This window comes from Nematostella vectensis, chromosome 2, assembly GCF_932526225.1.
Source record: "Nematostella vectensis chromosome 2, jaNemVect1.1, whole genome shotgun sequence".
NCBI lineage: Eukaryota > Metazoa > Cnidaria > Anthozoa > Actiniaria > Edwardsiidae > Nematostella > Nematostella vectensis.
Genome location: NC_064035.1, coordinates 11476792 through 11504447, shown reverse-complemented (window position 1 = coordinate 11504447; position 27656 = coordinate 11476792). Strand labels below are relative to the sequence as shown.

At 37.9% G+C, this 27656-nt stretch overlaps 1 protein-coding gene across 50 annotated transcripts; it reads left to right on the top strand.

Moving 5' to 3' along the window:
* Nucleotides 1–620: 620 nt before the first annotated feature.
* LOC5521105 (neurogenic locus notch homolog protein 1) lies at nucleotides 621–26609 on the top strand. 50 transcript variants are annotated; one of them, XM_048723951.1, is made up of 48 exons: nucleotides 621–734; nucleotides 7306–7362; nucleotides 7860–7891; nucleotides 9248–9619; nucleotides 10335–10352; nucleotides 10856–11227; nucleotides 11579–11692; nucleotides 11793–11906; nucleotides 12293–12310; nucleotides 12814–13185; nucleotides 13537–13650; nucleotides 13751–13864; nucleotides 13965–14078; nucleotides 14464–14481; nucleotides 14984–15355; nucleotides 15705–15818; nucleotides 15919–16032; nucleotides 16418–16435; nucleotides 16939–17310; nucleotides 17660–17773; nucleotides 17874–17987; nucleotides 18373–18390; nucleotides 18894–19265; nucleotides 19339–19446; nucleotides 19616–19729; nucleotides 19830–19943; nucleotides 20048–20161; nucleotides 20264–20377; nucleotides 20480–20593; nucleotides 20696–20809; nucleotides 20910–21023; nucleotides 21128–21241; nucleotides 21344–21457; nucleotides 21655–21768; nucleotides 21871–21984; nucleotides 22087–22200; nucleotides 22303–22416; nucleotides 22519–22632; nucleotides 22735–22848; nucleotides 22951–23064; nucleotides 23162–23275; nucleotides 23374–23487; nucleotides 23669–23785; nucleotides 24659–24772; nucleotides 24907–24927; nucleotides 25042–25201; nucleotides 25732–25893; nucleotides 26510–26609. In XM_048723951.1, exons 2-47 carry the CDS (start codon nucleotides 7325–7327, stop codon nucleotides 25880–25882), a joined length of 6141 nt encoding a protein of 2046 aa, XP_048579908.1. In that variant the 5' UTR covers nucleotides 621–734; nucleotides 7306–7324; the 3' UTR covers nucleotides 25883–25893; nucleotides 26510–26609. The 50 variants fall into 50 exon arrangements, 49 of the variants coding, with proteins under 49 accessions (XP_048579908.1, XP_048579924.1, XP_048579925.1 ...); XM_048723950.1 differs by lacking the exon at nucleotides 621–734 and adding an exon at nucleotides 7059–7128; XM_048723967.1 differs by lacking the exons at nucleotides 621–734; nucleotides 11793–11906 and adding an exon at nucleotides 7058–7128.
* The last annotated feature ends 1047 nt before the right edge of the window (nucleotides 26610–27656 follow it).

The following is a 27656-nucleotide window of genomic DNA, read 5'->3' as shown; positions in this document are numbered from 1 at the left end:
GCTGGATTTCTAACTGACTCTTGCCGGTATGATACCTGAATACGATGTTCATATGGCTCTTTTTTATTTGTTAGATTGTTTTTGACCAAGAAAAAGGAAATTCTAATAGTTTCATCAGATCCTTTAAAGGCCGAACTCACATGCTCACAGGTAAACTCAGTAGACTGTAATAGACTGTAGGCCATATACGGTTGTAGAATATCGTCTTTAATCATGAACCGCGCGCGTTCCTGTGAAAGAAAAGAAGCTCCCACTCTGAAAAGTGCACCCTCACTTTGGGGGAGGGGGGGGGGGGCAAGCGCCAACGCACGCCCCTCCCGGTCCGCCGCTCCTTGGTTTTGCCCCGACAGAGGACTAATGATCCAAACGTTAGCATGCAAAACTACTTGTTTTCACAAAGGCATTCCATTTTAACCTTGTGTTGATTTGCTGTTTGCACGTGGCTTATCGTTGACTATTCGTCATCAAACATCAAACAAGACGATCAAAAAGACAGGATACTGGTGATCGAAATGGTAACTTATTATTGGTTATTTTTCGAGAGCATCATTTTAGGTTGACTAATTCAAAGTAAACAAATCCAAAATCAAAGCAACATCATTTGTTTAAGGGAGAACGATATCGCAATAAAATGTAATCATGTTGGTTGGGAACGTAGTTATGTCGCGGGCGAATTTCTGTGCAGAGATTCGTCCTGTTGTGCATTGAGATAAAAACTGGATTGAATCTAAAAGGTATGTGTTCCCCTTGCTTGATATTTCTATAGTAATTGAGGCTTATACACAGGGTATTTTCGTGAAACGAGATTTGGCCATTTTCCACCCTACGAGAAACGTGAAATCGTCCATTTCGACGTCCGTGAAACGTGATTTCACGCTTTAAAAGGCCATTTTTCGATCCGTAAAACATGAAAAGTCATTTTGCCCGGTCCGTGAAACGTGATTCATATCCCCCTTTACAATCCTGTATACAGACAGTTTTGATTTCCTGTGAATTGCTCAATTGTTTAGTAAACTCTCTTTGAATGGAAATACGGTTAGCAAACTTTCAACAGAACCTCTAAGATAAGTAGAAATTAAGGCCGAGTTTTTTAAAACTCTAAAACTTTAAAAAGAGATGACCTTCGACTATTATCATTGGAGACAGGGCCACGAAATTTCACGATGTTCAAGAATTTGAGTTATACATCCGGGTTACGCAATCAACTACGAAACTATAAGATATACACCTTTTTTATATAAGAACGTCTAATTTTCAGTTGAGGCTGGGACGTTCTTATTTTTGGAACATTTCAAGACTGAATATGTTCTCAACGATGTTATTAAGTTTTAGTGTATATGAAAATAGAATACTCAGGAAGAGAATTACACAAATGATCTAGTGTTATTATGAGCACAATTCGATTCTGCATTTTTAACGCATCACGACTTAAAAAAAAAAAATTCTGATACCTGAGCATCGGTAATGTTCTTAGCATTTTCTTCATAATTGGTGAGATCTCCGAATGGACGTTCTTATAAAAATGTTCTTATAAAAGAAAAAGAGACTGGTCTGATTGGTCTTTGCATACCTCCAGGAGACCTATGTTTATTTCCATCAGACCTTTTTTCTAAGTACTTTCACAGATTTCATACATTATGTTTCCTCTTGTGCTGTAACATTTCCTTAGCCTCGTCAAGTCCGTGTAACCTATTTGAACCCTTTATATACGCATGTCTGTTGAGGCCATATTTGTAATAAAAAACCTGCTCACATTTGTATATAATAGCGGCCATATTTGTAATGCTTAGAATTTTGATCTAATTAAAGATTCATAAATGTTGCTATGTGTAAAAGATAAGGTTTGCTAGCGTTTATTAGGTTGAATTCAAAAGTTGTGGCTCGCATAAAATTTGTAGTTTTCGTATTTTAGGTGATAATTGTTGTTTTATTTAGGCTCGATTTCCAGCTCGTTTCTATGAGCCCGCCGCAAGCATGAGCCCGCACAAGTACCCAGTGGTGGTACCTATTTCACCGGTAGTTTACCCAGTCTCTCTCGCAGTGCCTTATAAAAAACAGTTCGGATTCAAACATTTTTGCACAAGGCATTTTGCGGCCAGGGGCTGATCCAGAATTTCCACAAAGGGAGGGGTGGGGGAAGGGGTGCGAAGCAAGAGTTTCAAGAAAGAGGGACCGGACTCATTGTTCTTCCGTAGATTTCGTTATATCTTGTTATTTTTTTTAGGACAATTATCTGAAAATAGGGTGGAAGGGCGCTCGGCCTAGATCAACCCCCAAAAGGTTATTTTTTTTAGTATTAACGCACTATAAAAACTGTGGATAAACAGTTTATTGCCAATGAAGTTTAACTGAGGCAAACCGGCTATGCCATGCTGACGAGTCCTAATAAGGACGAAACAGCTGTCCATGGTTGCCGAACTGCACGGGTAATAGACTGCGCTAGCGTCCCGTCTTGGCCCGACTGGTGCCAATGTGTGTATGCTAGTGTGCTTTTAAAGTTCACAAAAATTGTTTTATCACTGCTTTGTATTGAACAATTCTTGCACTTGGGAAAGTCCTGTCGAATTTTAGCAACATTTTTCTGTCACAAAACAAAAATACAGCACTTGTCTTTCTCGAATGGTCCGCGCTGCCACAACCAAACATGAATCAAATATTAATTAGCCTAGATATTTTAAACTAGCGCTTCATAAGCCCGAGGTATATCGAGCAAACCTCGCAAAAGCGGGTACTGATTGTGGTCACTCTTACACAATTTTTCTAAATGATGACTCGCACATGCGCAGTAGCTATAAAAATGCTTTCGCGCTTGGCGCTCAATAGGGACTTGCGCTAAGAGATCACGTGACTGTTTTGGCGGCAATCTAAGCGCGCGCTTAAGCTTTTAGCGGCAAAATAACAGCACCAAAAGGCAACTTATTCGCGCTTATAAAAAAAAAACAGAATTTTTTTAGAAAGGGTTTAGTTACATTTAAAGATTTTATTTTTTTCGTCCTTCTCTGGTGTTACGGGTGCAGTCATTTCTGATTTTTTTTATTTGATTATTTTTGATGAATTGCCACCCAGAAAGGTCACGTGATCTCTTAGCGCAAGTCCCCTATTCCAATTTAGTTGCAATGGAACCATGTGATATACAGTATTTTACATATCGATGACATAATCTTAAATTTATTGATTGCCTTAGAAAAAGCAGAACAAGGCTGTTCCTTTTTCTTAAAAGTGTGAAAAATTACGAAGAAATTGAAGATAGAACGAGAATTTTAACTGGAGTAATAAAAATCGTACAGACTTTATAATTAACACTTTAAAGTTCTCACTCGTATTCTTATGGTGATTCATGCTCTATAGGATGTTTTCTCTTCTTCTTTCTGTGGCAAGTCAAAATCACGATTTTTCTCTTTGTTTTTCAACAAATAAAATAGGGACTGAACAGGCAAATTCAGTTGTACGAATTATTTGGACAATCCCTACAGCGAACAGAACGAACGAAAGCTTTCTGCCGATAAGGGAGCGGTAAAATCGTGACCCCCCCCTAGACCGGACGCCCAAAAATTTTTTTGGAATTCCCCTTAATTACAACACACGAGGCTAATATAGTAATGTAACTAGCTTTATTGAGAAAACACTCAAGACACAACTTCAAATTATATTTTATTTTCCCGAAGGGTCACGAGGGACTGATTCTAATCCTGGTTCGCCTGTTGTTTAAGAGTGGCAAAGAGATAAACAACAAATACTGGTGTCGCTAGAAAACGACTACCTCGTCGACAATTTTAACAAAGGCAATGAGTCTAGGTTTTGCAACATTTTAAAGTATTCGTTTTGTTCAACTGATTTGAACGGGCAGCTTTGTCTGTCAACCATGAGAGGGTTTCTCAAAATGTATTTATATTAAGACAAGATTGGTACCTGAACAGTATGGAACTAGATATACAATAGTAGGAAACATTGTGAACTGAATAACATTTTCATTTCAACAATGACTCCCTTGCTCAGTATTATATTAAAACATGAGTTAAATTCGATGCCCAAAAAAAACGACCCCCCTTTAATAACAGCCCAAAAATGTGACCCCCATATATCCACCCCAGTAATACATTTGTATTTACCTCAATCACTCTTCTCCATGCTAGATTCAAACCTATCTTTCCGCAACATACGTTATGAGTCATCGTTATTCAGTTTCCCATTCAGCGTTGAAAACCACACTTCCAATTCGCTGTTCAGTTGGGGCCAAATACTGCGAGAAATTTTCTTTTGACAGAAATAAAAAAAAAAAATGAATCGCATTTTATATTCAGGCTTGCTACTGTTTTAGCAAAAGTTTTCGTTTCTGCTCTAGGTTCATCTGTCTTTAGCGGACACTTCGAGAGATGGGAAAGGTGTTCGCTAGTATTGGACGCAAAATTTTGCCAAACAAAGCGCTCTGTTCAAGCATTATAATAGCGTTAATGTGATAATAAGCAACCTTAAGACAAATTTCACAAGGTTCTCCGCTTGAGACAGAAAACCATTCGGAATGGAAAATACAATTTTTGAGCTCCAATGGGCTGACGGCCCGCTCCTGAAACCACGTGAACCAAAAAAACAGGCGGTTATGCAAACAGAAAACCCGACCCTGTTCGATTTATCAAAGAAAATTATAAAGTGCATTACATATAAATGAAATAAAGAGACCAACTGAATACTCTCCTATCATGAAAACCAGAAAAAAACATACACTATCTAACACCATCCCCCCCCCCACTCTCTTATTGTCACCATAAGGTTTCTATTTGCTATAACTCCGATTATAGCTTGAATTTTCTTAGAAAAGGATAAAAAAATCTCAAGAACATCCAATGAAATTAAAACAGTTGTCTTTGTTTTAGTTTTTCAACTTATCGTACAATCTTTTTCTCTTTTTTAAAAATTATACTCGCAACATCTTCCCGTGGAAGATTAGACTCTTTTATGTGAAAAGATTGTTCCATAATATTGTATCATGCATTCGTGATCTTTCAACAACTCGAAATATTCTCGATTTACCTCAGAGGTACGAGTTATCAGCCATAAAGTAGCTTGTTTTGTTAAAAAATAATTCTGGTTGCTGATAATCTGATAATTAAGATCCGTTTAGATATTTACTCAGTTGCACATTATCAACATAAACGCCGATCAGTTATTTGCGATAATATCTGGGAACTTAATAGTGATTATGAACCAGATAATTGAATTTCATACAACATTCATTAGGGCCGGTCTAACGATAGCTACAACGTACAATGTTTTGCCTATAGCATAAAACCCTGGCTGATTAGCTATGTTTATCTTAGCATTACTATTAAAATGTCGACGGCAAGATCGATGCGAGGATTCAGAAGAAAAAAATATATATATATAATAACATTGTGGACATATATTTACTAATATAGAAACAGTGTCACGTTGAAGATTCCATGTATTTGTATTTGTTATGAACTTTTTGCGAAAAAAAAGACGGTAATATCGAATCAACTTATTAGAGATACTGCTTTTCAACACTCGTAAAATTCGCAGTAACTTGAAAATAAAAAGAAAGCACGAGCAGATATGAAACAGAAACATGAGATAGAAAACATGAATTATTGCATTTTATTAATTTAATTTAACTTAATTTCGGCCCGCAAACATAAATGATGCCGTGCCTTGTCCGTTGTCAAATCGTTATTTCCAGAATTGATTTTAAGAAATGCGTGAAATATCGCCACATTGCGTAATTTTATCGGAACGAGGCAAATATGAGTATGATAACATTTTTATAGGTTATACTTGTTTGATCTTGATAAACATAGAACAGGTTAAGCTTGTCTAACGGTCGTATAGTGGAAATAGAAAACCATTAAATGATGCCAAATAGTAAGGCCAAGTAAAAATAAACAAATGTTTCCCACGTCTTTTTTTTTAGGCCGCTTCAAAATTTTTATTATTTGTTTTTTTTTTAAACAAACGTCTATAAAACAAGAAATATCTTATGCTACTGATTTGGAAAACATCGCAGAAATACTAAAAAAATTAGTTTCGGTATATGACTTTCGAGTTGTGTTTATTTATAAACATTTAATATATCACCTCAGGATCACGCAAAACTCCTACCATCCTTGGGAAGAGTGTAAATACACCTCTTCATCGATATAAAGAAATAAAATAAATAGCCGCCTGCCAGCTCGAATTTTTTTTGTTTATTTTTACTTGGCCTAAAAGCATTCAACAATAAATGACAATTAGGTCAGGGAAAATAAGCGGTCATCATTTCTTTGACAAAATGGCAAACCCTTTTTTTAATTATCCTTAGTGCGCTCCTGTACAGCTAGAGAGTCTATCTACCAACTTAACTCAAAATAATATTTTATTCTTTTTTTTTTATGAATGAGTACATTTCGATGTTGCTGTTTTTTATTTTTCTTGTTGTTCTCTATGTGACACGTGCTTTGAATTAAAAAAGGATATCAATAAATACTATGTACTTACTTATGTTTGCTTTGGTCAAGGTTTTTTAGTGTTTTCATAAGATCGTCATAAGTACTGGCCTCTTCTTTTTGTTCTCAAAGGAGAATTTATATTATGAATAATTCTAATAACGCACTCACTTCAACAACAAACCGCTCTGTAAACGAACAAAACCTTTGGGCAATGAGGGCCCACCGCGGCTCTTTAAACATTTTGAAACCAGATGTGTTTAGTTGCCAAGTCTAATATCATTTTCGCCCAATTTGAATTGTTTAAACATTTTTGCAATTTGTTGAACTATCCACGTTGTAATTGATTGATTCTTTTCTGAAACAATATCTTGCTACCTGAGTAGCCTAAACACCGCTCATTTCACTTCACCACACATGTGGTCCTTTAGCGGAATCGTTGTTTTCTCTTTAATACCAATTTATTATAAACAGGAAACCTGTTCAAATAGTATTTATTAACCAAAGCTACTTGTGTAAATGTTTGAACATGACTAATCATGGCGTGACAGTTAATAACATTTTTAGGTCTCGTCGTAATTGCCAATAACACGTTAATTGATCTATTGTAGTATTAAGGGGTACTGTTTAAGGGGTTTATAGCACATGCCATTCAAAGCTAGCTGCTCTTTTCGCAAGCCTAGCGCTCAAGGTAAGTGGGCTTTGAACCTCGAGAGAGACACTCGTTTATCTAGAAAAAAAAAAATAAAAAGTATACTCGGGATTGATAATCAATGATCCTTTTATGTGATCTTTAAAGGAGTGTAGCATCCCCAATTATCCTCAATTATCCCCTCCCGAAATTAATGTATCTTGTATTTTGCTATAGTATTTTACAGGGACATTAAATGGCGACTCCTTTCCTATCGCTAGCAGTTGCACTGCTGTAAGTATGACAAACCTCTCTTTACCATCCCCTATTAATGTTAATTATACTTGTACGATATAATAGTTGTAATTCTTCGACATATTCTAACAGGTTCTACCTTTCATAATTATGATTTTATCGACCGATTTTTTTTGCAATTCCTCCCAAAACTCAAGAGGATCCTAACTCTATAGTTAAACTAGCTTTTCCTAGTACTTTTAGGATAGGACAACGCGCGAATAGAACTTTACAACTCATGTGTTTGGTTATCTGGTTTTACCATTTGCTCTTATATAGATAAAGGGGCGTACCTCCCCCTAAATTTCATCCCTTGTCCCAATCTTCTTCTCTCCTCAGAGGAACCAACGGCACGATCATCATATCAACTTCTATTTCACGCAGTAATGTAGCCATGCTTTCGCCTATCTACCTTTGTTTTCAGCTTTTGTGACATCATATCGCCCCCTTGTAACACACGTTATAATGACGAATTTCAATTATGATTGTTGTTACAGGGCCTTGGGTTACACGGTTGTTGCACATAGAGGTATTATTATTTATTATTATACATCATTTTTTGTTTTGTTTTTGCGATACACATACATCTATACACTATTAGGTGCGTGACTAGAGAAAAACTCTGGGTGGGATCCAGAGTATGGATCAATTACTATGGAATCCTTAGCTCTGGTAATAGAAGGTCACTAGACCTGTCTAGAAACGTTTTCCAAACAAATACACTAATAACACTAACTTCTTGACTATTAAGGAAGGGATCGACCGGAGTCAAGCTCATCCCGCTACATGAGGGTGGGGTCCGGACCCCTTCCCTCTGGACAATATTTTATGTTTATTTCTTAAATATCTTAAAAGTTTGATGTGTATACAGTTGTTTTTTCGGATTTTTTATTTTTATTTTTGATAAAACATTATTTATCATTATTATTTTGGTTATTATTTGTACTACTTTACTATTGCGCATTGGCTAAAAGGGGTAGCCGCTCGAGATCTTGCGTGAGCTAAATGAGCCCTAGCTTTTAATTTTTTTTAATATCGCGAGAAAAGGTAACGTTGACGGACAAATGACCATCTATCAGTATTTAGATAGAGGAAATATTTATCGATATATTGATGTATTTGAAATAATAAAATTTCCCTGCCTATAAATAATACGACAACGCTACTTTCGGTGGCACTTAAGAAATGTTATGCATATCCGAGTAAGCCGGTGACACAAATTTTAATATTGAGGCCCGCTCTCACCCTCAAGGTCTTGAAAATGACCCGTAGTAAGTTATTCTTTAAAACATCCAAGCAAATAACACCTTATAAATAAAAGTAGATAAGCACAATTCTTTTGTTTAGAAACAAGAAAGGATTTTTTTTTATTTGGTTGTATTTTTCCGACGTTTTCCGTTCTGTGTACAGTCAAGAGAGCAAGTTTCGCATCGCGTGTCCTCAAACTCCCGCTCAAGGTTAAGAAAATACTAAATGGGCGGTAAATTTTTCTTCTCTTTAAAAACCCAAGAAAAAAACATATTAGCAAATAAACATAATTTTAGTTTGTTATGAAACAAGAAGCGATTGTTATTTCTTTTATTCCGACGCTTTCCGCTGTATGCACAGACTATAAATTCGAGCATTATTTTCACACTAAAGAAGTTTCGCATCACTAGCCACCATACTCCCGCTCAAGGTCTTGAAAATACTGCGTTACTATTATAACAGATATTTTATTTATTTCTATTTTTTAGTTACAAAGCATCATTATTTTGCATCGAGGCTGGGTGCTTTCATCGATAGGAGTGTTCAAATCAATTGATGAATTAAATTTTATATCAGAAGAGTTGGATCAGAAAAAAATAGGGTTTTTAATTCATATTTTCTTTTCTGGATTTTAAAGAGTGTCAGCATTATAAAGTATTAAACACCGCCGACCGTGCGTCAACAAGGTCCCAAGGTAACGTCCTCAAATGTGATCAGAAAGAGATCCTAACCAAGGCCTGGTACCGATTTGAAGGCGCCGCCGGGTCTGCCATGCCTACATCGCCCGTCCCTATCAACAGGTGTGGTACCCACGCTCCGGGCTGGATGGAGGGATCACACCCAACAGTCGCAGAGGGTATTGTCACCCGTAAAGTCTGTTATCACTGGAGTGGTAAACCCTGCCATTGGAACAACGCTATTCGCGTCAGAAGCTGTGGGGGGTTTTACGTGTACGAGCTCAACAGACCGCCTGTTTGTCATCTTCGTTACTGTGGCAACGGAGTATCAGGTAATGCTTGCAAGAAATTCTAGTTATGTTTAATACAAAGGGACATGATACACTAGTTTCTAAGCCATATGTTAGTAAAGATCCCGATACTTTGCAGCTTGTGATTTTAGCAGTTTCTTGATATTGATATAACCCATGCTTTCTGCATCAATTACCCAGAGTCCCCCTGGATCCCTCATAGTTTTAATATCGCAAGCTTTACGCCACGCGGCATTCAAGGGGCTGATAAGAGAGGGATTATAAATACTTATCGGGACAGGGTGATATATTACAAAGTATTTGTTAAGTCGGAAGTCTAACCACGCCAATTATTCTTATGATTTATTGTGATATCTTATATGCAAGATTTTTGAATAGTTGTGAATTTCCATAATTACAGGAAAGGGGCTAAATAAAACTCAGGCCTTAGTCAAAATAGATTAAGATGGATTTAAGACAATAATAAACGTACAGGCGATAAAATACCAAAAATCTAAACAAAGTTGATCTTTGACTTGGCGCTGAATTTGCATACTCATCTTTTTTTTAATTTCCCTGTATTCATAAGCTAAATATTACTAATACGGACGGCGTTTCTGCTGCTGAATTCACTCGACCAATCAGAAAGCGGTAATAACTCCATTGTGGCCACGAAGGTTAATCCAGTAAAGGTCATGTAAACGCATTGTCTTACATCTGTTCCCTTTTTTTCATTATCTGTTTTTTTTTTTTGCAGCCCCGTCGAAACCACTAGGTAAGTCTCTCACTTTTTTTAAATTGTTTTTTGTTAAAATGAGATGTGATCCATTGCAATGGTAAATTCTGATTGGTTGACCACTATCAAGTTTTAAGTTATAGCCTATCAGTGACAACAAAAGTGCCGGTATTAGACAGCCAAAAAATGACAAACGGCCAGAACAGCCAACGCTTGGGGTATTCAATTTGACTAGTGTGATTTCTCTAAAGTCACTAGTAAATAAAGCTAAAAGTATCTGAGTCTAACCTATTGGCTATTGGAACGAGAGCCATTCAAAACGTACTAAACAAAAAATAATAAATAACCAATTCAAAGTACACCTAAACCTTGAGCAATAATACAAAATGGGTGCAATTTATTTTTAATATAAGCTTAATTAGAGAACAAAATGGTATTGAAAATCTAAAGTAAATTCCATATTGTTAGGCTTCACCTCTTATGAATCTTGTTATTATCTTTGTTGTCGTAGCAATACTTTTCAACAATGATATTTTTTCTAGAATGCCGAAGCTACAAAAAGCTCGACACAGCAGACCGTGCAGCTGGGAGACCGAGGGGTAACGTCCTCAAATGTGATCAGAAAGAGATCCTAACCAAGGCCTGGTACCGATTTGAAGGCGCCGCCGGGTCTGCCATGCCTACATCGCTCGTCCCTATCAACAGATGTGGTACCCACGCTCCGGGCTGGATGGAGGGATCACACCCAACAGTTGCAGAGGGTATTGTCACCCGTAAAGTCTGTTATCACTGGAGTGGTAAAACCTGCCATTGGAACAACGCTATTCGCGTCAGAAACTGTGGGGGTTTTTACGTGTACGAGCTCAACAGACCGCCTGTCTGTCATCTTCGTTACTGTGGCAACGCGGAATTTGGTAAGTTTTACGATCAATTACTTTGGATAAGACTCACTGAGAAATGATCCGACTTGTGTCTACTTTTTTTTAAGAAACATGCAGTTCTAAACCGTGTAAGAATGGAGGAACTTGTCGTGAGGTCAATGGAGCATATAGTTGCACGTGCAAGAGTGGATTTACTGGGAAAAACTGTGAAAAATGTACAATGGAAAAATAGCTATAATTTAAGTAGATTAAGTTAAGTTGTTAGTCTAAGGCAGTTATGAGACTACAGAGTTTAATAGATATCAAGAGAAGCTGCGTCAAACGTAAAGGGTGTCAGTATGGATCTTTGATATTAATCACATATTCTGGTAAACTTTCTCTCAGATGTGAATGAATGCAGCAAAAATCCGTGCAAAAATGGCGGAGTATGCAAAAACGAACATGGTGGATACTCTTGTGCTTGCAAAGCAGGATTCACGGGCAAAAACTGTGAACAAGGTGCGTAAAGTTAGAATAATAGACACAAATGACTTGTGAAAATGTGTTGACATCAGAGATATGTGAAATGTTAGTTGAAACTGTATGATCTTTCCTTTAGATGTGAATGAATGCAGCGTAAACCCGTGCAAAAATGGCGGAGTATGCAAAAACGAACATGGTGGATACTCTTGTGCTTGCAAAGCAGGATTCACGGGCAAAAACTGTGAACAAGGTGCGTGAAGTTAGAATAATAGACACAAATGACTTGTGAAAATGTGTTGACATCAGAGATATGTGAAATGTTAGTTGAAACTGCATGATCTTTCCTTAAGATGGATTGAAGACAATAATACACCTACAGTCAATAAAATACCAAAAATCTAAACAAAGTTGATATTTGAATTGGCGCTGAATTCACATACTCATTTTTTTAAATTTCCCTGTATTTGTAAGCTAAATGTTACTATTACAGACGGCGTTCCTGCTGCTGAATCCGCTCGACCAATCAGAAAGCGGTAGTAACTCCATTGTGGCCACGAAAGTTAATCCAGTAAAGGTCATTCAAACGCATTGTCTTACATCTGTTCTCTTTTTTCATTATCTTTTTTTTTTTTGCAGCCCCGTCGAAACCACTAGGTAAGTCTCTCACTTTTTTTAAATTGTATTTTGTGAAAATGAGATGTGATCCATTACTATGGTAAATTCTGATTTGTTGACCACTATCAAGTTTTAAGTTATAGCCTATCAGTAACAACAAAAGTGCCGGTATTAGACAGCCAAAAATTGACAAACGGCCAGAACAGCCAACGCTTGGGGTATTCAAATTGACTAGTGTGATTTCTCTAAAGTCACTAGTAAATAAAGCCAAAAGTATCTGAGTCTAACCTATTGGCTATTGGCACGAGAGTTATTCAGAACGTACTAAACAAATAATAATAAATAACCAATTCAAAGTACACCTAAACCTTGAGCAATAATACAAAATGGGTGTAATTTATTTTAAATAGAAGCTTAATTAGAGAACAAAATGGTATTGAAAATCTAAAGTAAATTCCATATTGTTAGGCTTCACCTCTTATAAATCTTGTTATTATCTTTGTTGTCGTAGCAATACTGTTCAACAATGATATGTTTTCTAGAATGCCGAAGCTACAAAAAGCTCGACACAGCAGACCGTGCCGCTGGGAGACCGAGGGGTAACGTCCTCAAATGTGATCAGAAAGAGATCCTAACCAAGGCCTGGTACCGATTTGAAGGCGCCGCCGGGTCTGCCATGCCTACATCGCTCGTCCCTATCAACAGATGTGGTACCCACGCTCCGGGCTGGATGGAGGGATCACACCCAACAGTTGCAGAGGGTATTGTCGTCCGTAAAGTCTGTTATCACTGGAGTGGTAAAACCTGCCATTGGAACAACGCTATTCGCGTCAGAAACTGTGGGGGTTTTTACGTGTACGAGCTCAACAGACCGCCTGTCTGTCATCTTCGTTACTGTGGCAACGCGGAATTTGGTAAGTTTTACGATCAATTACTTTGGATAAGACTCACTGAGAAATGATCCGACTTGTGTCTACATTTTTTTAAGAAACATGCAGTTCTAAACCGTGTAAGAATGGAGGAACTTGTCGTGAGGTCAATGGAGCATATAGTTGCACGTGCAAGAGTGGATTTACTGGGAAAAACTGTGAAAAATGTACAATGGAAAAATAGCTATAATTTAAGTAGATTAAGTTAAGTTGTTAGTCTAAGGCAGTTATGAGACTACAGAGTTTAATAGATATCAAGAGAAGCTGCGTCAAACGTAAAGGGTGTCAGTATGGATCTTTGATATTAATCACATATTCTGGTAAACTTTCTCTCAGATGTGAATGAATGCAGCAAAAATCCGTGCAAAAATGGCGGAGTATGCAAAAACGAACATGGTGGATACTCTTGTGCTTGCAAAGTAGGATTCACGGGCAAAAACTGTGAACAAGGTGCGTAAAGTTAGAATAATAGACACAAATGACTTGTGAAAATGTGTTGACATCAGAGATATGTGAAATGTTAGTTGAAACTGTATGATCTTTCCTTTAGATGTGAATGAATGCAGCGTAAACCCGTGCAAAAATGGCGGAGTATGCAAAAACGAACATGGTGGATACTCTTGTGCTTGCAAAGCAGGATTCACGGGCAAAAACTGTGAACAAGGTGCGTGAAGTTAGAATAATAGACACAAATGACTTGTGAAAATGTGTTGACATCAGAGATATGTGAAATGTTAGTTGAAACTGTATGATCTTTCCTTTAGATGTGAATGAATGCAGCGTAAACCCGTGCAAAAATGGCGGAGTATGCAAAAACGAACATGGTGGATACTCTTGTGCTTGCAAAGCAGGATTCACGGGCAAAAACTGTGAACAAGGTGCGTGAAGTTAGAATAATAGACACAAATGACTTGTGAAAATGTGGTGACATCAGAGATATGTGAAATGTTAGTTGAAACTGCATGATCTTTCCTTAAGATGGATTGAAGACAATAATACACCTACAGTCAATAAAATACCAAAAATCTAAACAAAGTTGATATTTGAATTGGCGCTGAATTCACATACTCATTTTTGTAAATTTCCCTGTATTTGTAAGCTAAATGTTACTATTACAGACGGCGTTCCTGCTGCTGAATCCGCTCGACCAATCAGAAAGCGGTAGTAACTCCATTGTGGCCACGAAAGTTAATCCAGTAAAGGTCATTCAAACGCATTGTCTTACATCTGTTCCCTTTTTTCATTATCTTTTTTTTTTTGCAGCCCCGTCGAAACCACGAGGTAAGTCTCTCACTTTTTTAAATTGTATTTTGTGAAAATGAGATGTGATCCATTACTATGGTAAATTCTGATTTGTTGACCACTATCAAGTTTTAAGTTATAGCCTATCAGTAACAACAAAAGTGCCGGTATTAGACAGCCAAAAATTGACAAACGGCCAGAACAGCCAACGCTTGGGGTATTCAAATTGACTAGTGTGATTTCTCTAAAGTCACTAGTAAATAAAACCAAAAGTATCTGAGTCTAACCTATTGGCAATTGGCACGAGAGCAATTCAAAACATACTAAACAAATAATAATAAATAACCAATTCGAAGTACACCTAAACCTTGAGCAATAATACAAAATGGGTGTAATTTATTTTTAATATAAGCTTAATTAGAGAACAAAATGGTATTGAAAATCTAAAGTAAATTCCATATTGTTAGGCTTCACCTCTTATAAATCTTGTTATTATCTTTGTTGTCGTAGCAATACTTTTCAACAATGATATGTTTTCTAGAATGCCGAAGCTACAAAAAGCTCGACACAGCAGACCGTGCCGCTGGGAGACCGAGGGGTAACGTCCTCAAATGTGATCAGAAAGAGATCCTAACCAAGGCCTGGTACCGATTTGAAGGCGCCGCCGGGTCTGCCATGCCTACATCGCTCGTCCCTATCAACAGATGTGGTACCCACGCTCCGGGCTGGATGGAGGGATCACACCCAACAGTTGCAGAGGGTATTGTCGTCCGTAAAGTCTGTTATCACTGGAGTGGTAAAACCTGCCATTGGAACAACGCTATTCGCGTCAGAAACTGTGGGGGGTTTTACGTGTACGAGCTCAACAGACCGCCTGTCTGTCATCTTCGTTACTGTGGCAACGCGGAATTTGGTAAGTTTTACGATCAATTACTTTGGATAAGACTCACTGAGAAATGATCCGACTTGTGTCTACTTTTTTAAGAAACATGCAGTTCTAAACCGTGTAAGAATGGAGGAACTTGTCGTGAGGTCAATGGAGCATATAGTTGCACGTGCAAGAGTGGATTTACTGGGAAAAACTGTGAAAAATGTACAATGGAAAAATAGCTATAATTTAAGTAGATTAAGTTAAGTTGTTAGTCTAAGGCAGGTATGAGACTACAGAGTTTAATAGATATCAAGAGAAGCTGCGTCAAACGTAAAGGGTGTCAGTATGGATCTTTGATATTAATCACATATTCTGGTAAACTTTCTCTCAGATGTGAATGAATGCAGCATAAACCCGTGCAAAAATGGCGGTGTATGCAAAAACGAACATGGTGGATACTCTTGTGCTTGCAAAGCAGGATTCACGGGCAAAAACTGTGAACAAGGTGCGTAAAGTTAGAATAATAGACACAAATGACTTGTGAAAATGTGTTGACATCAGAGATATGTGAAATGTTAGTTGAAACTGTATGATCTTTCCTTTAGATGTGAATGAATGCAGCGTAAACCCGTGCAAAAATGGCGGAGTATGCAAAAACGAACATGGTGGATACTCTTGTGCTTGCAAAGCAGGATTCACGGGCAAAAACTGTGAACAAGGTGCGTGAAGTTAGAATAATAGACACAAATGACTTGTGAAAATGTGGTGACATCAGAGATATGTGAAATGTTAGTTGAAACTGCATGATCTTTCCTTAAGATGGATTGAAGACAATAATACACCTACAGTCAATAAAATACCAAAAATCTAAACAAAGTTGATATTTGAATTGGCACTGAATTCACATACTCATTTTTGTAAATTTCCCTGTATTTGTAAGCTAAATGTTACTATTACAGACGGCGTTCCTGCTGCTGAATCCGCTCGACCAATCAGAAAGCGGTAGTAACTCCATTGTGGCCACGAAAGTTAATCCAGTAAAGGTCATTCAAACGCATTGTCTTACATCTGTTCCCTTTTTTCATTATCTTTTTTTTTTTGCAGCCCCGTCGAAACCACGAGGTAAGTCTCTCACCTTTTTTAAATTGTATTTTGTGAAAATGAGATGTGATCCATTACTATGGTAAATTCTGATTTGTTGACCACTATCAAGTTTTAAGTTATAGCCTATCAGTAACAACAAAAGTGCCGGTATTAGACAGCCAAAAATTGACAAACGGCCAGAACAGCCAACGCTTGGGGTATTCAAATTGACTAGTGTGATTTCTCTAAAGTCACTAGTAAATAAAACCAAAAGTATCTGAGTCTAACCTATTGGCAATTGGCACGAGAGCAATTCAAAACATACTAAACAAATAATAATAAATAACCAATTCGAAGTACACCTAAACCTTGAGCAATAATACAAAATGGGTGTAATTTATTTTTAATATAAGCTTAATTAGAGAACAAAATGGTATTGAAAATCTAAAGTAAATTCCATATTGTTAGGCTTCACCTCTTATAAATCTTGTTATTATCTTTGTTGTCGTAGCAATACTTTTCAACAATGATATGTTTTCTAGAATGCCGAAGCTACAAAAAGCTCGACACAGCAGACCGTGCCGCTGGGAGACCGAGGGGTAACGTCCTCAAATGTGATCAGAAAGAGATCCTAACCAAGGCCTGGTACCGATTTGAAGGCGCCGCCGGGTCTGCCATGCCTACATCGCTCGTCCCTATCAACAGATGTGGTACCCACGCTCCGGGCTGGATGGAGGGATCACACCCAACAGTTGCAGAGGGTATTGTCGTCCGTAAAGTCTGTTATCACTGGAGTGGTAAAACCTGCCATTGGAACAACGCTATTCGCGTCAGAAACTGTGGGGGGTTTTACGTGTACGAGCTCAACAGACCGCCTGTCTGTCATCTTCGTTACTGTGGCAACGCGGAATTTGGTAAGTTTTACGATCAATTACTTTGGATAAGACTCACTGAGAAATGATCCGACTTGTGTCTACTTTTTTAAGAAACATGCAGTTCTAAACCGTGTAAGAATGGAGGAACTTGTCGTGAGGTCAATGGAGCATATAGTTGCACGTGCAAGAGTGGATTTACTGGGAAAAACTGTGAAAAATGTACAATGGAAAAATAGCTATAATTTAAGTAGATTAAGTTAAGTTGTTAGTCTAAGGCAGGTATGAGACTACAGAGTTTAATAGATATCAAGAGAAGCTGCGTCAAACGTAAAGGGTGTCAGTATGGATCTTTGATATTAATCACATATTCTGGTAAACTTTCTCTCAGATGTGAATGAATGCAGCATAAACCCGTGCAAAAATGGCGGTGTATGCAAAAACGAACATGGTGGATACTCTTGTGCTTGCAAAGCAGGATTCACGGGCAAAAACTGTGAACAAGGTGCGTAAAGTTAGAATAATAGACACAAATGACTTGTGAAAATGTGTTGACATCAGAGATATGTGAAATGTTAGTTGAAACTGTATGATCTTTCCTTTAGATGTGAATGAATGCAGCGTAAACCCGTGCAAAAATGGCGGAGTATGCAAAAACGAACATGGTGGATACTCTTGTGCTTGCAAAGCAGGATTCACGGGCAAAAACTGTGAACAAGGTGCGTAAAGTTAGAATAATAGACACAAATGACTTGTGAAAATGTGGTGACATCAGAGATATGTGAAATGTTAGTTGAAACTGCATGATCTTTCCTTAAGATGGATTGAAGACAATAATACACCTACAGTCAATAAAATACCAAAAATCTAAACAAAGTTGATATTTGAATTGGCACTGAATTCACATACTCATTTTTGTAAATTTCCCTGTATTTGTAAGCTAAATGTTACTATTACAGACGGCGTTCCTGCTGCTGAATCGCTCGACCAATCAGAAAGCGGTAGTAACTCCATTGTGGCCACGAAAGTTAATCCAGTAAAGATCATTCAAACGCATTGTCTTACATCTGTTCCCTTTTTTTCATTATCTTTTTTTTTTTGCAGCCCCGTCGAAACCACTAGGTAAGTCTCTCACTTTTTTTAAATTGTATTTTGTGAAAATGAGATGTGATCCATTACAATGGTAAATTCTGATTGGTTGACCACTATCAAGTTTTAAGTTATAGCCTATCAGTAACAACAAAAGTGCCGGTATTAGACAGCCAAAAATTGACAAACGGCCAGAACAGCCAACGCTTGGGGTATTCAAATTGACTAGTGTGATTTCTCTAAAGTCACTAGTAAATAAAGCCAAAAGTATCTGAGTCTAACCTATTGGCTATTGGCACGAGAGTCATTCAGAACGTACTAAACAAATAATAATAAATAACCAATTCAAAGTACACCTAAACCTTGAGCAATAATACAAAATGGGTGCAATTTATTTTAAATAAAAGCTTGATTAGAGATCAAAATGGTATTGAAAATCTAAGGTTAATTCCATATTGTTAGGCTTCATCTCTTACAAATCTCTTTATTATTTTTGTTGTCGTAGCAATACTTTTCAACAATGATACTTTTTCTAGAATGCCGAAGCTACAAAAAGCTCGACACAGCAGACCGTGCAGCTGGGAGACCGAGGGGTAACGTCCTCAAATGTGATCAGAAAGAGATCCTAACCAAGGCCTGGTACCGATTTGAAGGCGCCGCCGGGTCTGCCATGCCTACATCGCTCGTCCCTATCAACAGATGTGGTACCCACGCCCCGGGCTGGATGGAGGGATCACACCCAACAGTTGCAGAGGGTATTGTCACCCGTAAAGTCTGTTATCACTGGAGTGGTAAAACCTGCCATTGGAACAACGCTATTCGCGTCAGAAACTGTGGGGGGTTTTACGTGTACGAGCTCAACAGACCGCCTGTCTGTCATCTTCGTTACTGTGGCAACGCGGAATTTGGTAAGTTTTACGATCAATTACTTTGGATAAAACTCACTGAGAATCGATCCGACTTGTGTCTACTTTTTTTTAGAAACATGCAGTTCTAAACCGTGTAAGAATGGAGGAACTTGTCGTGAGGTCAATGGAGCATATAGTTGCACGTGCAAGAGTGGATTTACTGGGAAAAACTGCGAACAAGGTACAATGGAAAAATAGCTATAATTTAAGTAGATTAAGTTAAGTTGTTAGTCTAAGGCAGGTATGGGACTACAGAGTTTAATAGATATCAAGAGAAGCTGCGTCAAACGTAAAGGGTGTCCGTATGGATCTTTGATATTAATCACATATTCTGGTAAACTTTCTCTCAGATGTGAATGAATGCAGCAAAAACCCGTGCAAAAATGGCGGAGTGTGCAAAAACGAACATGGTGGATACTCTTGTGCTTGCAAAGTAGGATTTACGGGCAAAATCTGTGAACAAGGTGCGTAAAGTTAGAATAATAGACACAAATGACTTTTGAAAATGTGTTGACATCAGAGATATGTGAAATGTTAGTTGAAACTGTATGATCTTTCCTTTAGATGTGAACGAATGCAGCGAAAACCCGTGCAAAAATGGCGGAGTGTGCAAAAACGAACATGGTGGATACTCTTGTGCTTGCAAAGCAGGATTCACGGGCAAAAACTGTGAACAAGGTGCGTAAAGTTAGAATAATAGACACAAATGACTTGTGAAAACGGTGACGGTGACATCAGACATATGTGAAATGTTAATTGAAACTGTATGATCTTTCCTTTAGATGTAAATGAATGCAGCGAAAACCCGTGCAAAAATGGCGGAGTATGCAAAAACGAACATGGCGGATACTCTTGCGCTTGCAAAGCAGGATTTACGGGCAAAAACTGCGAACAAGGTGCGCAAAATTAGAATAGTAGAGAACGAAATGACTAGTGTAAATGTGTGGACATCAGAGATCTGTGAAATTTCAGTTTAAACCGTATGATCTTTCTTTCAGATGTGAATGAATGCAGCAAAAATCCGTGCCAAAATGGCGGAGTATGCAAAAACGAACATGGCGGATACTCTTGCGCTTGCAAAGCAGGATTCACGGGCAAAATCTGCGAACAAGGTGCGTAAAGTTAGCATAATAGACACACAAACCTCTTGTGAAAATGTGTTGACAACAGAGAAATGTGAAATCTCAGTTTAAACTGTATGAATTTCCTTTTAGATGTGAATGAATGCAACAAAAATCCGTGCCAAAATGGCGGAGTATGCAAAAACGAACATGGGGGATACTCTTGCACTTGCAAAGCAGGATTCACGGGCAAAAACTGCGAACAAGGTGCGTAAAGTTAGAATAATAGACACACACATGACTTTTGAAAATGTGTTGACATCAGGGATATGTGAAATCTCAGTTTAAACTGTATGATTTTTTCTTTAGATGTGAATGAATGTAGCAAAAACCCGTGCAAAAATGGCGGAGTATGCAAAAACGAACATGGTGGATACTCTTGTGCTTGCAAAGCAGGATTCACGGGCAAAATCTGCGAACAAGGTGCGTAAAGTTAGAATAATAGACACAAATGACTTTTGAAAATGTGTTGACATCAGAGATATGTGAAATGTTAGTTGAAACTGTATGATCTTTCCTTTAGATGTGAACGAATGCAGCGAAAACCCGTGCAAAAATGGCGGAGTGTGCAAAAACGAACATGGTGGATACTCTTGTGCTTGCAAAGCAGGATTCACGGGCAAAAACTGTGAACAAGGTGCGTAAAGTTAGAATAATAGACACAAATGACTTGTGAAAACGGTGACGGTGACATTAGAGGTATGTGAAATGTTAATTGAAACTGTATGATCTTTCCTTTAGATGTGAATGAATGCAGCGAAAACCCGTGCAAAAATGGCGGAGTATGCAAAAACGAACATGGCGGATACTCTTGCGCTTGCAAAGCAGGATTTATGGGCAAAAACTGCGAACAAGGTGCGCAAAATTAGAATAGTAGAGAACGAAATGACTAGTGTAAATGTGTGGACATCAGAGATCTGTGAAATTTCAGTTTAAACCGTATGATCTTTCTTTCAGATGTGAATGAATGCAGCAAAAATCCGTGCCAAAATGGCGGAGTATGCAAAAACGAACATGGCGGATACTCTTGCGCTTGCAAAGCAGGATTCACGGGCAAAAACTGTGAACAAGGTGCGTGAAGTTAGAATAATAGACACACAAACCTCTTGTGAAAATGTGTTGACAACAGAGAAATGTGAAATCTCAGTTTAAAAACTGCAAACAAGGTGCGTAAAATTAGAATAATAGACACACACATGACTTTTGAAAATGTGTTGACATCAGTGATATGTGAAATCTCAGTTTAAACTGTATGATTTTTCCTTTAGATGTGAATGAATGTAGCAAAAACCCGTGCAAAAATGACGGAGTATGCAAAAACGAACATGGCGGATACTCTTGCGCTTGCAAAGCAGGATTCACGGGCAAAAACTGCGAACAAGGTGCGTAAAGTTAGAATAAAAGACAAACAAATGACTTGTGAAAATGTGTTGACATCAGAGATATGTGAAATGTTACTTGAAACTGTATGATCTTTAATTTAGATATGAATGAATGCAGCAAAAATCCGTGCCAAAATGGCGGAGTATGCAAAAACAAACATGGTGGATACTCTTGCGCTTGCAAAGCAGGATTCACGGGCAAAAACTGCGAACAAGGTGCGTAAAGTTAGAATAATAAAGAAGGAAATGACTAGTGGAAATGTGTGGACATCAGAGATCTGTGAAATTTCAGTTTAAATCGTATGATCTTTCTTTCAGATGTAAATGAATGCAGCAAATATCCGTGCCAAAATGGCGGGGTATGCAAAAACGAACATGGCGGATACTCTTGCGCTTGCAAAGCAGAATTCACTGGCAAAAACTGCGAACAAGGTGCGTAAAGCTAGAATAAAAGACACACAAATGACTTGTGAAAATGTGTTGACATCCGAGATATGTTAAATGTTAGTTGAAACGTTTTGATCTTTCCTTTAGATGTGAATGAATGCAGCAAAAACCCGTGCAAAAATGGCGGAGTATGCAAAAACGAACATGGGGGATACTCTTGCACTTGCAAAGCAGGATTCACGGGCAAAACCTGCGAACAAGGTGCGTAAAGTTAGAATAATATACACACAAATGACTTGTGAAAATGTGTTGACATTAGAGGTATGTGAAATGTTAGTTGAAACGTTTTGATCTTTCCTTTAGATGTGAATGAATGCAGCAAAAACCCGTGCAAAAATGGCGGAGTATGCAAAAACGAACATGGCGGATACTCTTGCGCTTGCAAAGCAGAATTCACGGGCAAAAACTGCGAACAAGGTGCGTAAAGCTAGAATAAAAGACACACAAATGACTTGTGAAAATGTGTTGACATCCGAGATATGTTAAATGTTAGTTGAAACGTTTTGATCTTTCCTTTAGATGTGAATGAATGCAGCAAAAACCCGTGCAAAAATGGCGGAGTATGCAAAAACGAACATGGCGGATACTCTTGCACTTGCAAAGCAGGATTTACGGGCAAAATCTGTGAACAAGGTGCGTAAAGTAAGAATAATATACACACAAATGACTTGTGAAATTGTGTTGACATTAGAGGTATGTGAAATGTTAGTTGAACATGTAGGATCTTTCCTTTAGATGTGAATGAATGCAGCAAAAACCCGTGCAAAAATGGCGGAGTATGCAAAAACGAACATGGTGGACACTCTTGCACCTGCAAAGCAGGATTTACGGGCAAAAACTGTGAACAAGTTCGTAAAGTTAGAATAATAGACACAAATGACTTGTGAAAATGGTGACATGAGACATATATGAAATGTTAGTTGAAACTGTATGATCTTTCCTTTAGATGTAAATGAATGCAGCAAAAACCCGTGCAAAAATGGCGGAGTATGCAAAAACGAACATGGCGGATACTCTTGCACTTGCAAGGCGGGATTTACGGGCAAGAACTGCGAACAAGGTGCGCAAAATTAGAATAATATAGAAATGACTAGTGGAATTGTGTGGACAACAGAGTTCTGTGAAATTTCAGTTTAAACCGTATGATCTTTCTTTCAGATGTGAATGAATGCAGCACAAATCCGTGCCAAAATGGCGGAGTATGCAAAAACGAACATGGCGGATACTCTTGCGTTTGTAAGGCAGGTTTTACGGGAAAAAACTGCGAACAGGGTGCGTAGGCACTTGCCAAAACGTGTTTTGTTGTTGTAAGAGTACATGCACAAGTGTAGTACTTTACTTCGAGAAGTTTCCTGTAACCTAAAAGTTTTTTACTGAATTTTAGAAAGATGATTCGATAGCACGATTAATGCCAAATTGAATGCCGCATTTGTATGCCTTTGCATCAATACAGATGTTGACGAATGTGCCGGCGTCAACCCGTGTCATCATGGCGGAGTCTGCTCTAACAGCCATGGAGGATACAGTTGTAAATGCGCGTCCGGGTACACCGGAAAGAACTGCGAACAAGGTTAATGATTGCACATCATTCACTACACTAATTTACTGGGCATTTTCAAAACACCAGATTTTGTAGTCTGCGAATATTAATTATGAAAATGTTTTTATAATTCCACTTATGAAAGCTATTTTATGGCGAAAAAGAATCCCGCATATCTAAGTTTTTTTATGCCATAAAAGATCGTTGCCATCGATAGAGTATTCCATTAGTTTCGATTTGTCTAAAGCAGCGCGATATACGTTATATTATATATATGTTTCCTTATGAGAGAGGCCAAAAGTAACTCGTATTTTCATCCGTGGGCGAAACACCTTGATGCGTGGGCGAAACTACTCTTATAGACTTGGGCGATACAACCACTTAAGGGGCGAAACCACCGCAATTCCGTTTACCCTTAAAGCGGATCATTTTCTCTAGGTAGCTTCTCCTCCCATGGCTACTGGCCTGGGCAGCTAGATTTATTCATAAAAAGCGTTTAATGTCAACAATATACAAGAGATGGGAGCATTCCAACTTACAATGATACCTCGTTAACTTGATCTCTTTAGGGAAACGTTAAAAAGTTCGAGCCAGCGATGAGTTATCCGAGTTCGAGTTCTTGCATAGTTTTCGCAGACACTAGTAAACCCTCTTTTAAAAAGAACCTTTTGTGATTTCCGATTGCAAATTTTTAAAGTAAAATAACCCCATACATTCTTTGGTGCACTTTGTTTATTAGGTAGAATTGATTATCATCAAAATGAGATATGCTTTCATGTTTATTTGCAGCCATGAAGGTCGGGAGGGGCCTGGAGAGGAGTAGCCCCTTCGGCCCTCTCTGCTACTGCAAGCGATGAACCAAACAACGATAAAAACTTCGTCTAATTGTGAATTACTTTTTAGATAAAAATGAGTGTAAGGTGAATCCATGCTTGAATAATGGCAAGTGTATCAACACTCCGGGAAGCTACAAGTGCAACTGCATCGATGAGTACACCGGGAAACATTGTGAAACGGGTAAGACGATATATCCACGACCGTCGTAATTTGTCAATCATTTGGTAAGCGCTTGTTCTAAAACGAACGTCTTGTTTGGTAATATTGCACCAATTTAGGTTAATAAAACGAAATGTTTAATTTTTTTTCTCCAGAACCTCAAGAACCGGGAGCACGTTAGTATAACATATTTCTTCAGCATCAATTTCAATAAGTTAAAAATCATTAAAAAATATGCAGGCTGATATAATCCAAAGTTCGAGCTTATAAGATTTGCTCTTTTTCTTCAGCCAAGTACAAGGAGCTTGGATGCTACAAGGACAACGGCAACGACAAAAACAAGCCGAGACGAACTATCCCTGAAATGATTGCAAATTTTAGACCACAAATCGACTGGCATGACATGAGCAAGACTGTTAACGAATGTGCTAAACACGCCAAAGAAAAAGGGTAATGTACAAATAATTTCACAAAGGCTGGTTTTCATATGACTGGTACGATACGATTTGACTTTTCAGTCAATTATTAATCCATAATTAATTTATAATCGATAAGTTATTGAATACTTATCATTCCTAAATACTGTTTAATATTGTTTATACATGAAATCTGGTACAAAAGCGAATTGTAGGTTAGATTCACCGACTACCGACAAAGACCGATAATTCTTACCGACTACCGACAAATTATGAAAATTATAACTACCGACATGCAGACCCCCCATTTACACACAGTTTATTGTTCTCTCAAGATCTTTCCACTAATGTTCACCGGCCCTGATCACGTACTAATTAAATGTAAAAAAGCCTTAAGTATTTTAAAGTTATATTTCTTATGCGGCGTCCACCGAGGAAATAAGCAGTGGACGTTTTTGCAATTTTATCACGTGTATCGGCAAACCCCACCCAAATTTTGAGGTGATTGATTCTAATTCTTCTCATTACTAGTTCCTTACATAATTACAATGATACCTTTTTCAGGTACGAGATTTTCGGAGTTCAATTCTACGGTGAATGCTACAGTGGTCCTACTGCTGAGATAGACTATGAACGAGATGGCAAGGCGGAAAGGGGAAAGTGCTGGGCCGGTGTAGGGGGTCCTAGCACTAACATGGTATACAGGATTGAATAAGCAAGCTATCGGTAAGTCATCACTGAGAAAAACACTTATGGCCACTCCTAAAGATTTTCAAACTTATTCGCTAAACATCGCGTCTTCTTTGAGTTTAAAATATTTTTTCCGTTTTTCGGAAATTTGACTCGTTTGAATTATAAGGATTCCTGTTGCCGCTTGTTGTAGGCCACCTATTTCATATTACTTTTCTGCTTAAGATTTTGATATTAAAAATTTTATTGGCTAAACATTAGAGTTCTTTTAAGAAAAATCGAAATTATTTTATTTTTTCTGTGCCCGTCTTACCTTGTGTAACAATAAATTAGATAAATTAGCCGTAGGAAATGTTGTAAAATTGAAATAAGTAAAAGTTTATTGTTTTTTACTTTATTTAATTTGCCACGTTTCGCTTCGTATGATTGTTCATCAGCATTTAACAAATACTATAATACAAATATAGCTGAAATCGTATTTAAGGATGTGTTTGTTGCCGCAGTGATATATGTTTGCTTTCGTTTTCAGTCAAAACAGTACTTAACTAAATAGGTACACCAGGTTGAAACATATTAATTATCGGTTATTTTAGCTGAGACTTGCGATTGCGACAAGAAATAATTGTGTCATCATACTTTTTTTCTCCCTTAGACATGTCCCCAAAACGGCAAGAATCCTTTCAAGTAGAAAAAAGTTAGAACTTGTAATCTGATTATAATTTGAGCTATGAATAAAAATATAATTTAACCAATTTCTCTTGTTTTAATAATTTTCGCCCTTTTTTCGTTATTTACGTAATGACCCCTTATTTGTAATTGTTCGTTGAAAATCTACAGCATCTATCGATAAAAAAGCAAATACCCCTCGAAAGTATAAGAAATGTATGAGAACGTAAATCCACTAAAGTACACGTTTAACATACCGGTGCCCCCCCCCCCCCCCCCCCCCGAACTTGCTCATACCATCATATCAATTTGTACGTTATACATTACTTGACCCAAGTTTGGTTGATGAGCAGCAAATCGCTGGCGATATATTTGTATTATTCCCAAGGTCACGTGATTGCTTAGTAATAAACGAGAATCTGAGTATTCAATATTTTACACTCACCGTGAGCCTAGGGAGTCCCCAACTCCATAAAATACAAACGAATGTTATGTGAAAGTGTCGATAGTCAAGAGAACAGAGTACTCAGCTAATAAAAAGATACAACCATTTTCGTTCAACCATGAAGCTTGACAAATTTTTCGAGTTGTTTCCGATTCAAACCGAGAATTCACCATGTTTCTTGCTCTATGATTGGTTGATAAATAAAAGACGAAATACGTTAAAACGAGTAGCCAATCAGGGAGCGAGAATTCTCGACCATACACCTTGACCCCTCAACCGGCCTGTACCGGCCTTGAGAAGTAGCCACAACCCAAAAAAATCATAAATGAAAAATAAACACAACAAGATGAAGATACTCGGGCATCCGTCTAAGGGATAAATGGTCTTGAAGATATGCATCCAACAAGGTGTCCACTCCTTGAAGGCTTATAAAACCACTTGGATGCCAATACGGATTGCTAAGCATTCTGAGAGATCCAGGGAAAAATTCACGAGGGGAGGGCCAGTCAACACTCCTCTCCCCAAAGTCAGATGTTTTTTTATAAGTCTTTTCACCCCGAAGCCAAACAAGTCAAGGTCATACAGCCCAAGAATAGCAGTATAAACAATTTTGAAATCATTTTGGTTTCAGAAAAGACATCATTCAGTAAGGTAATTCCTTTTAGAATATTTATTTTCTCATCCGGGC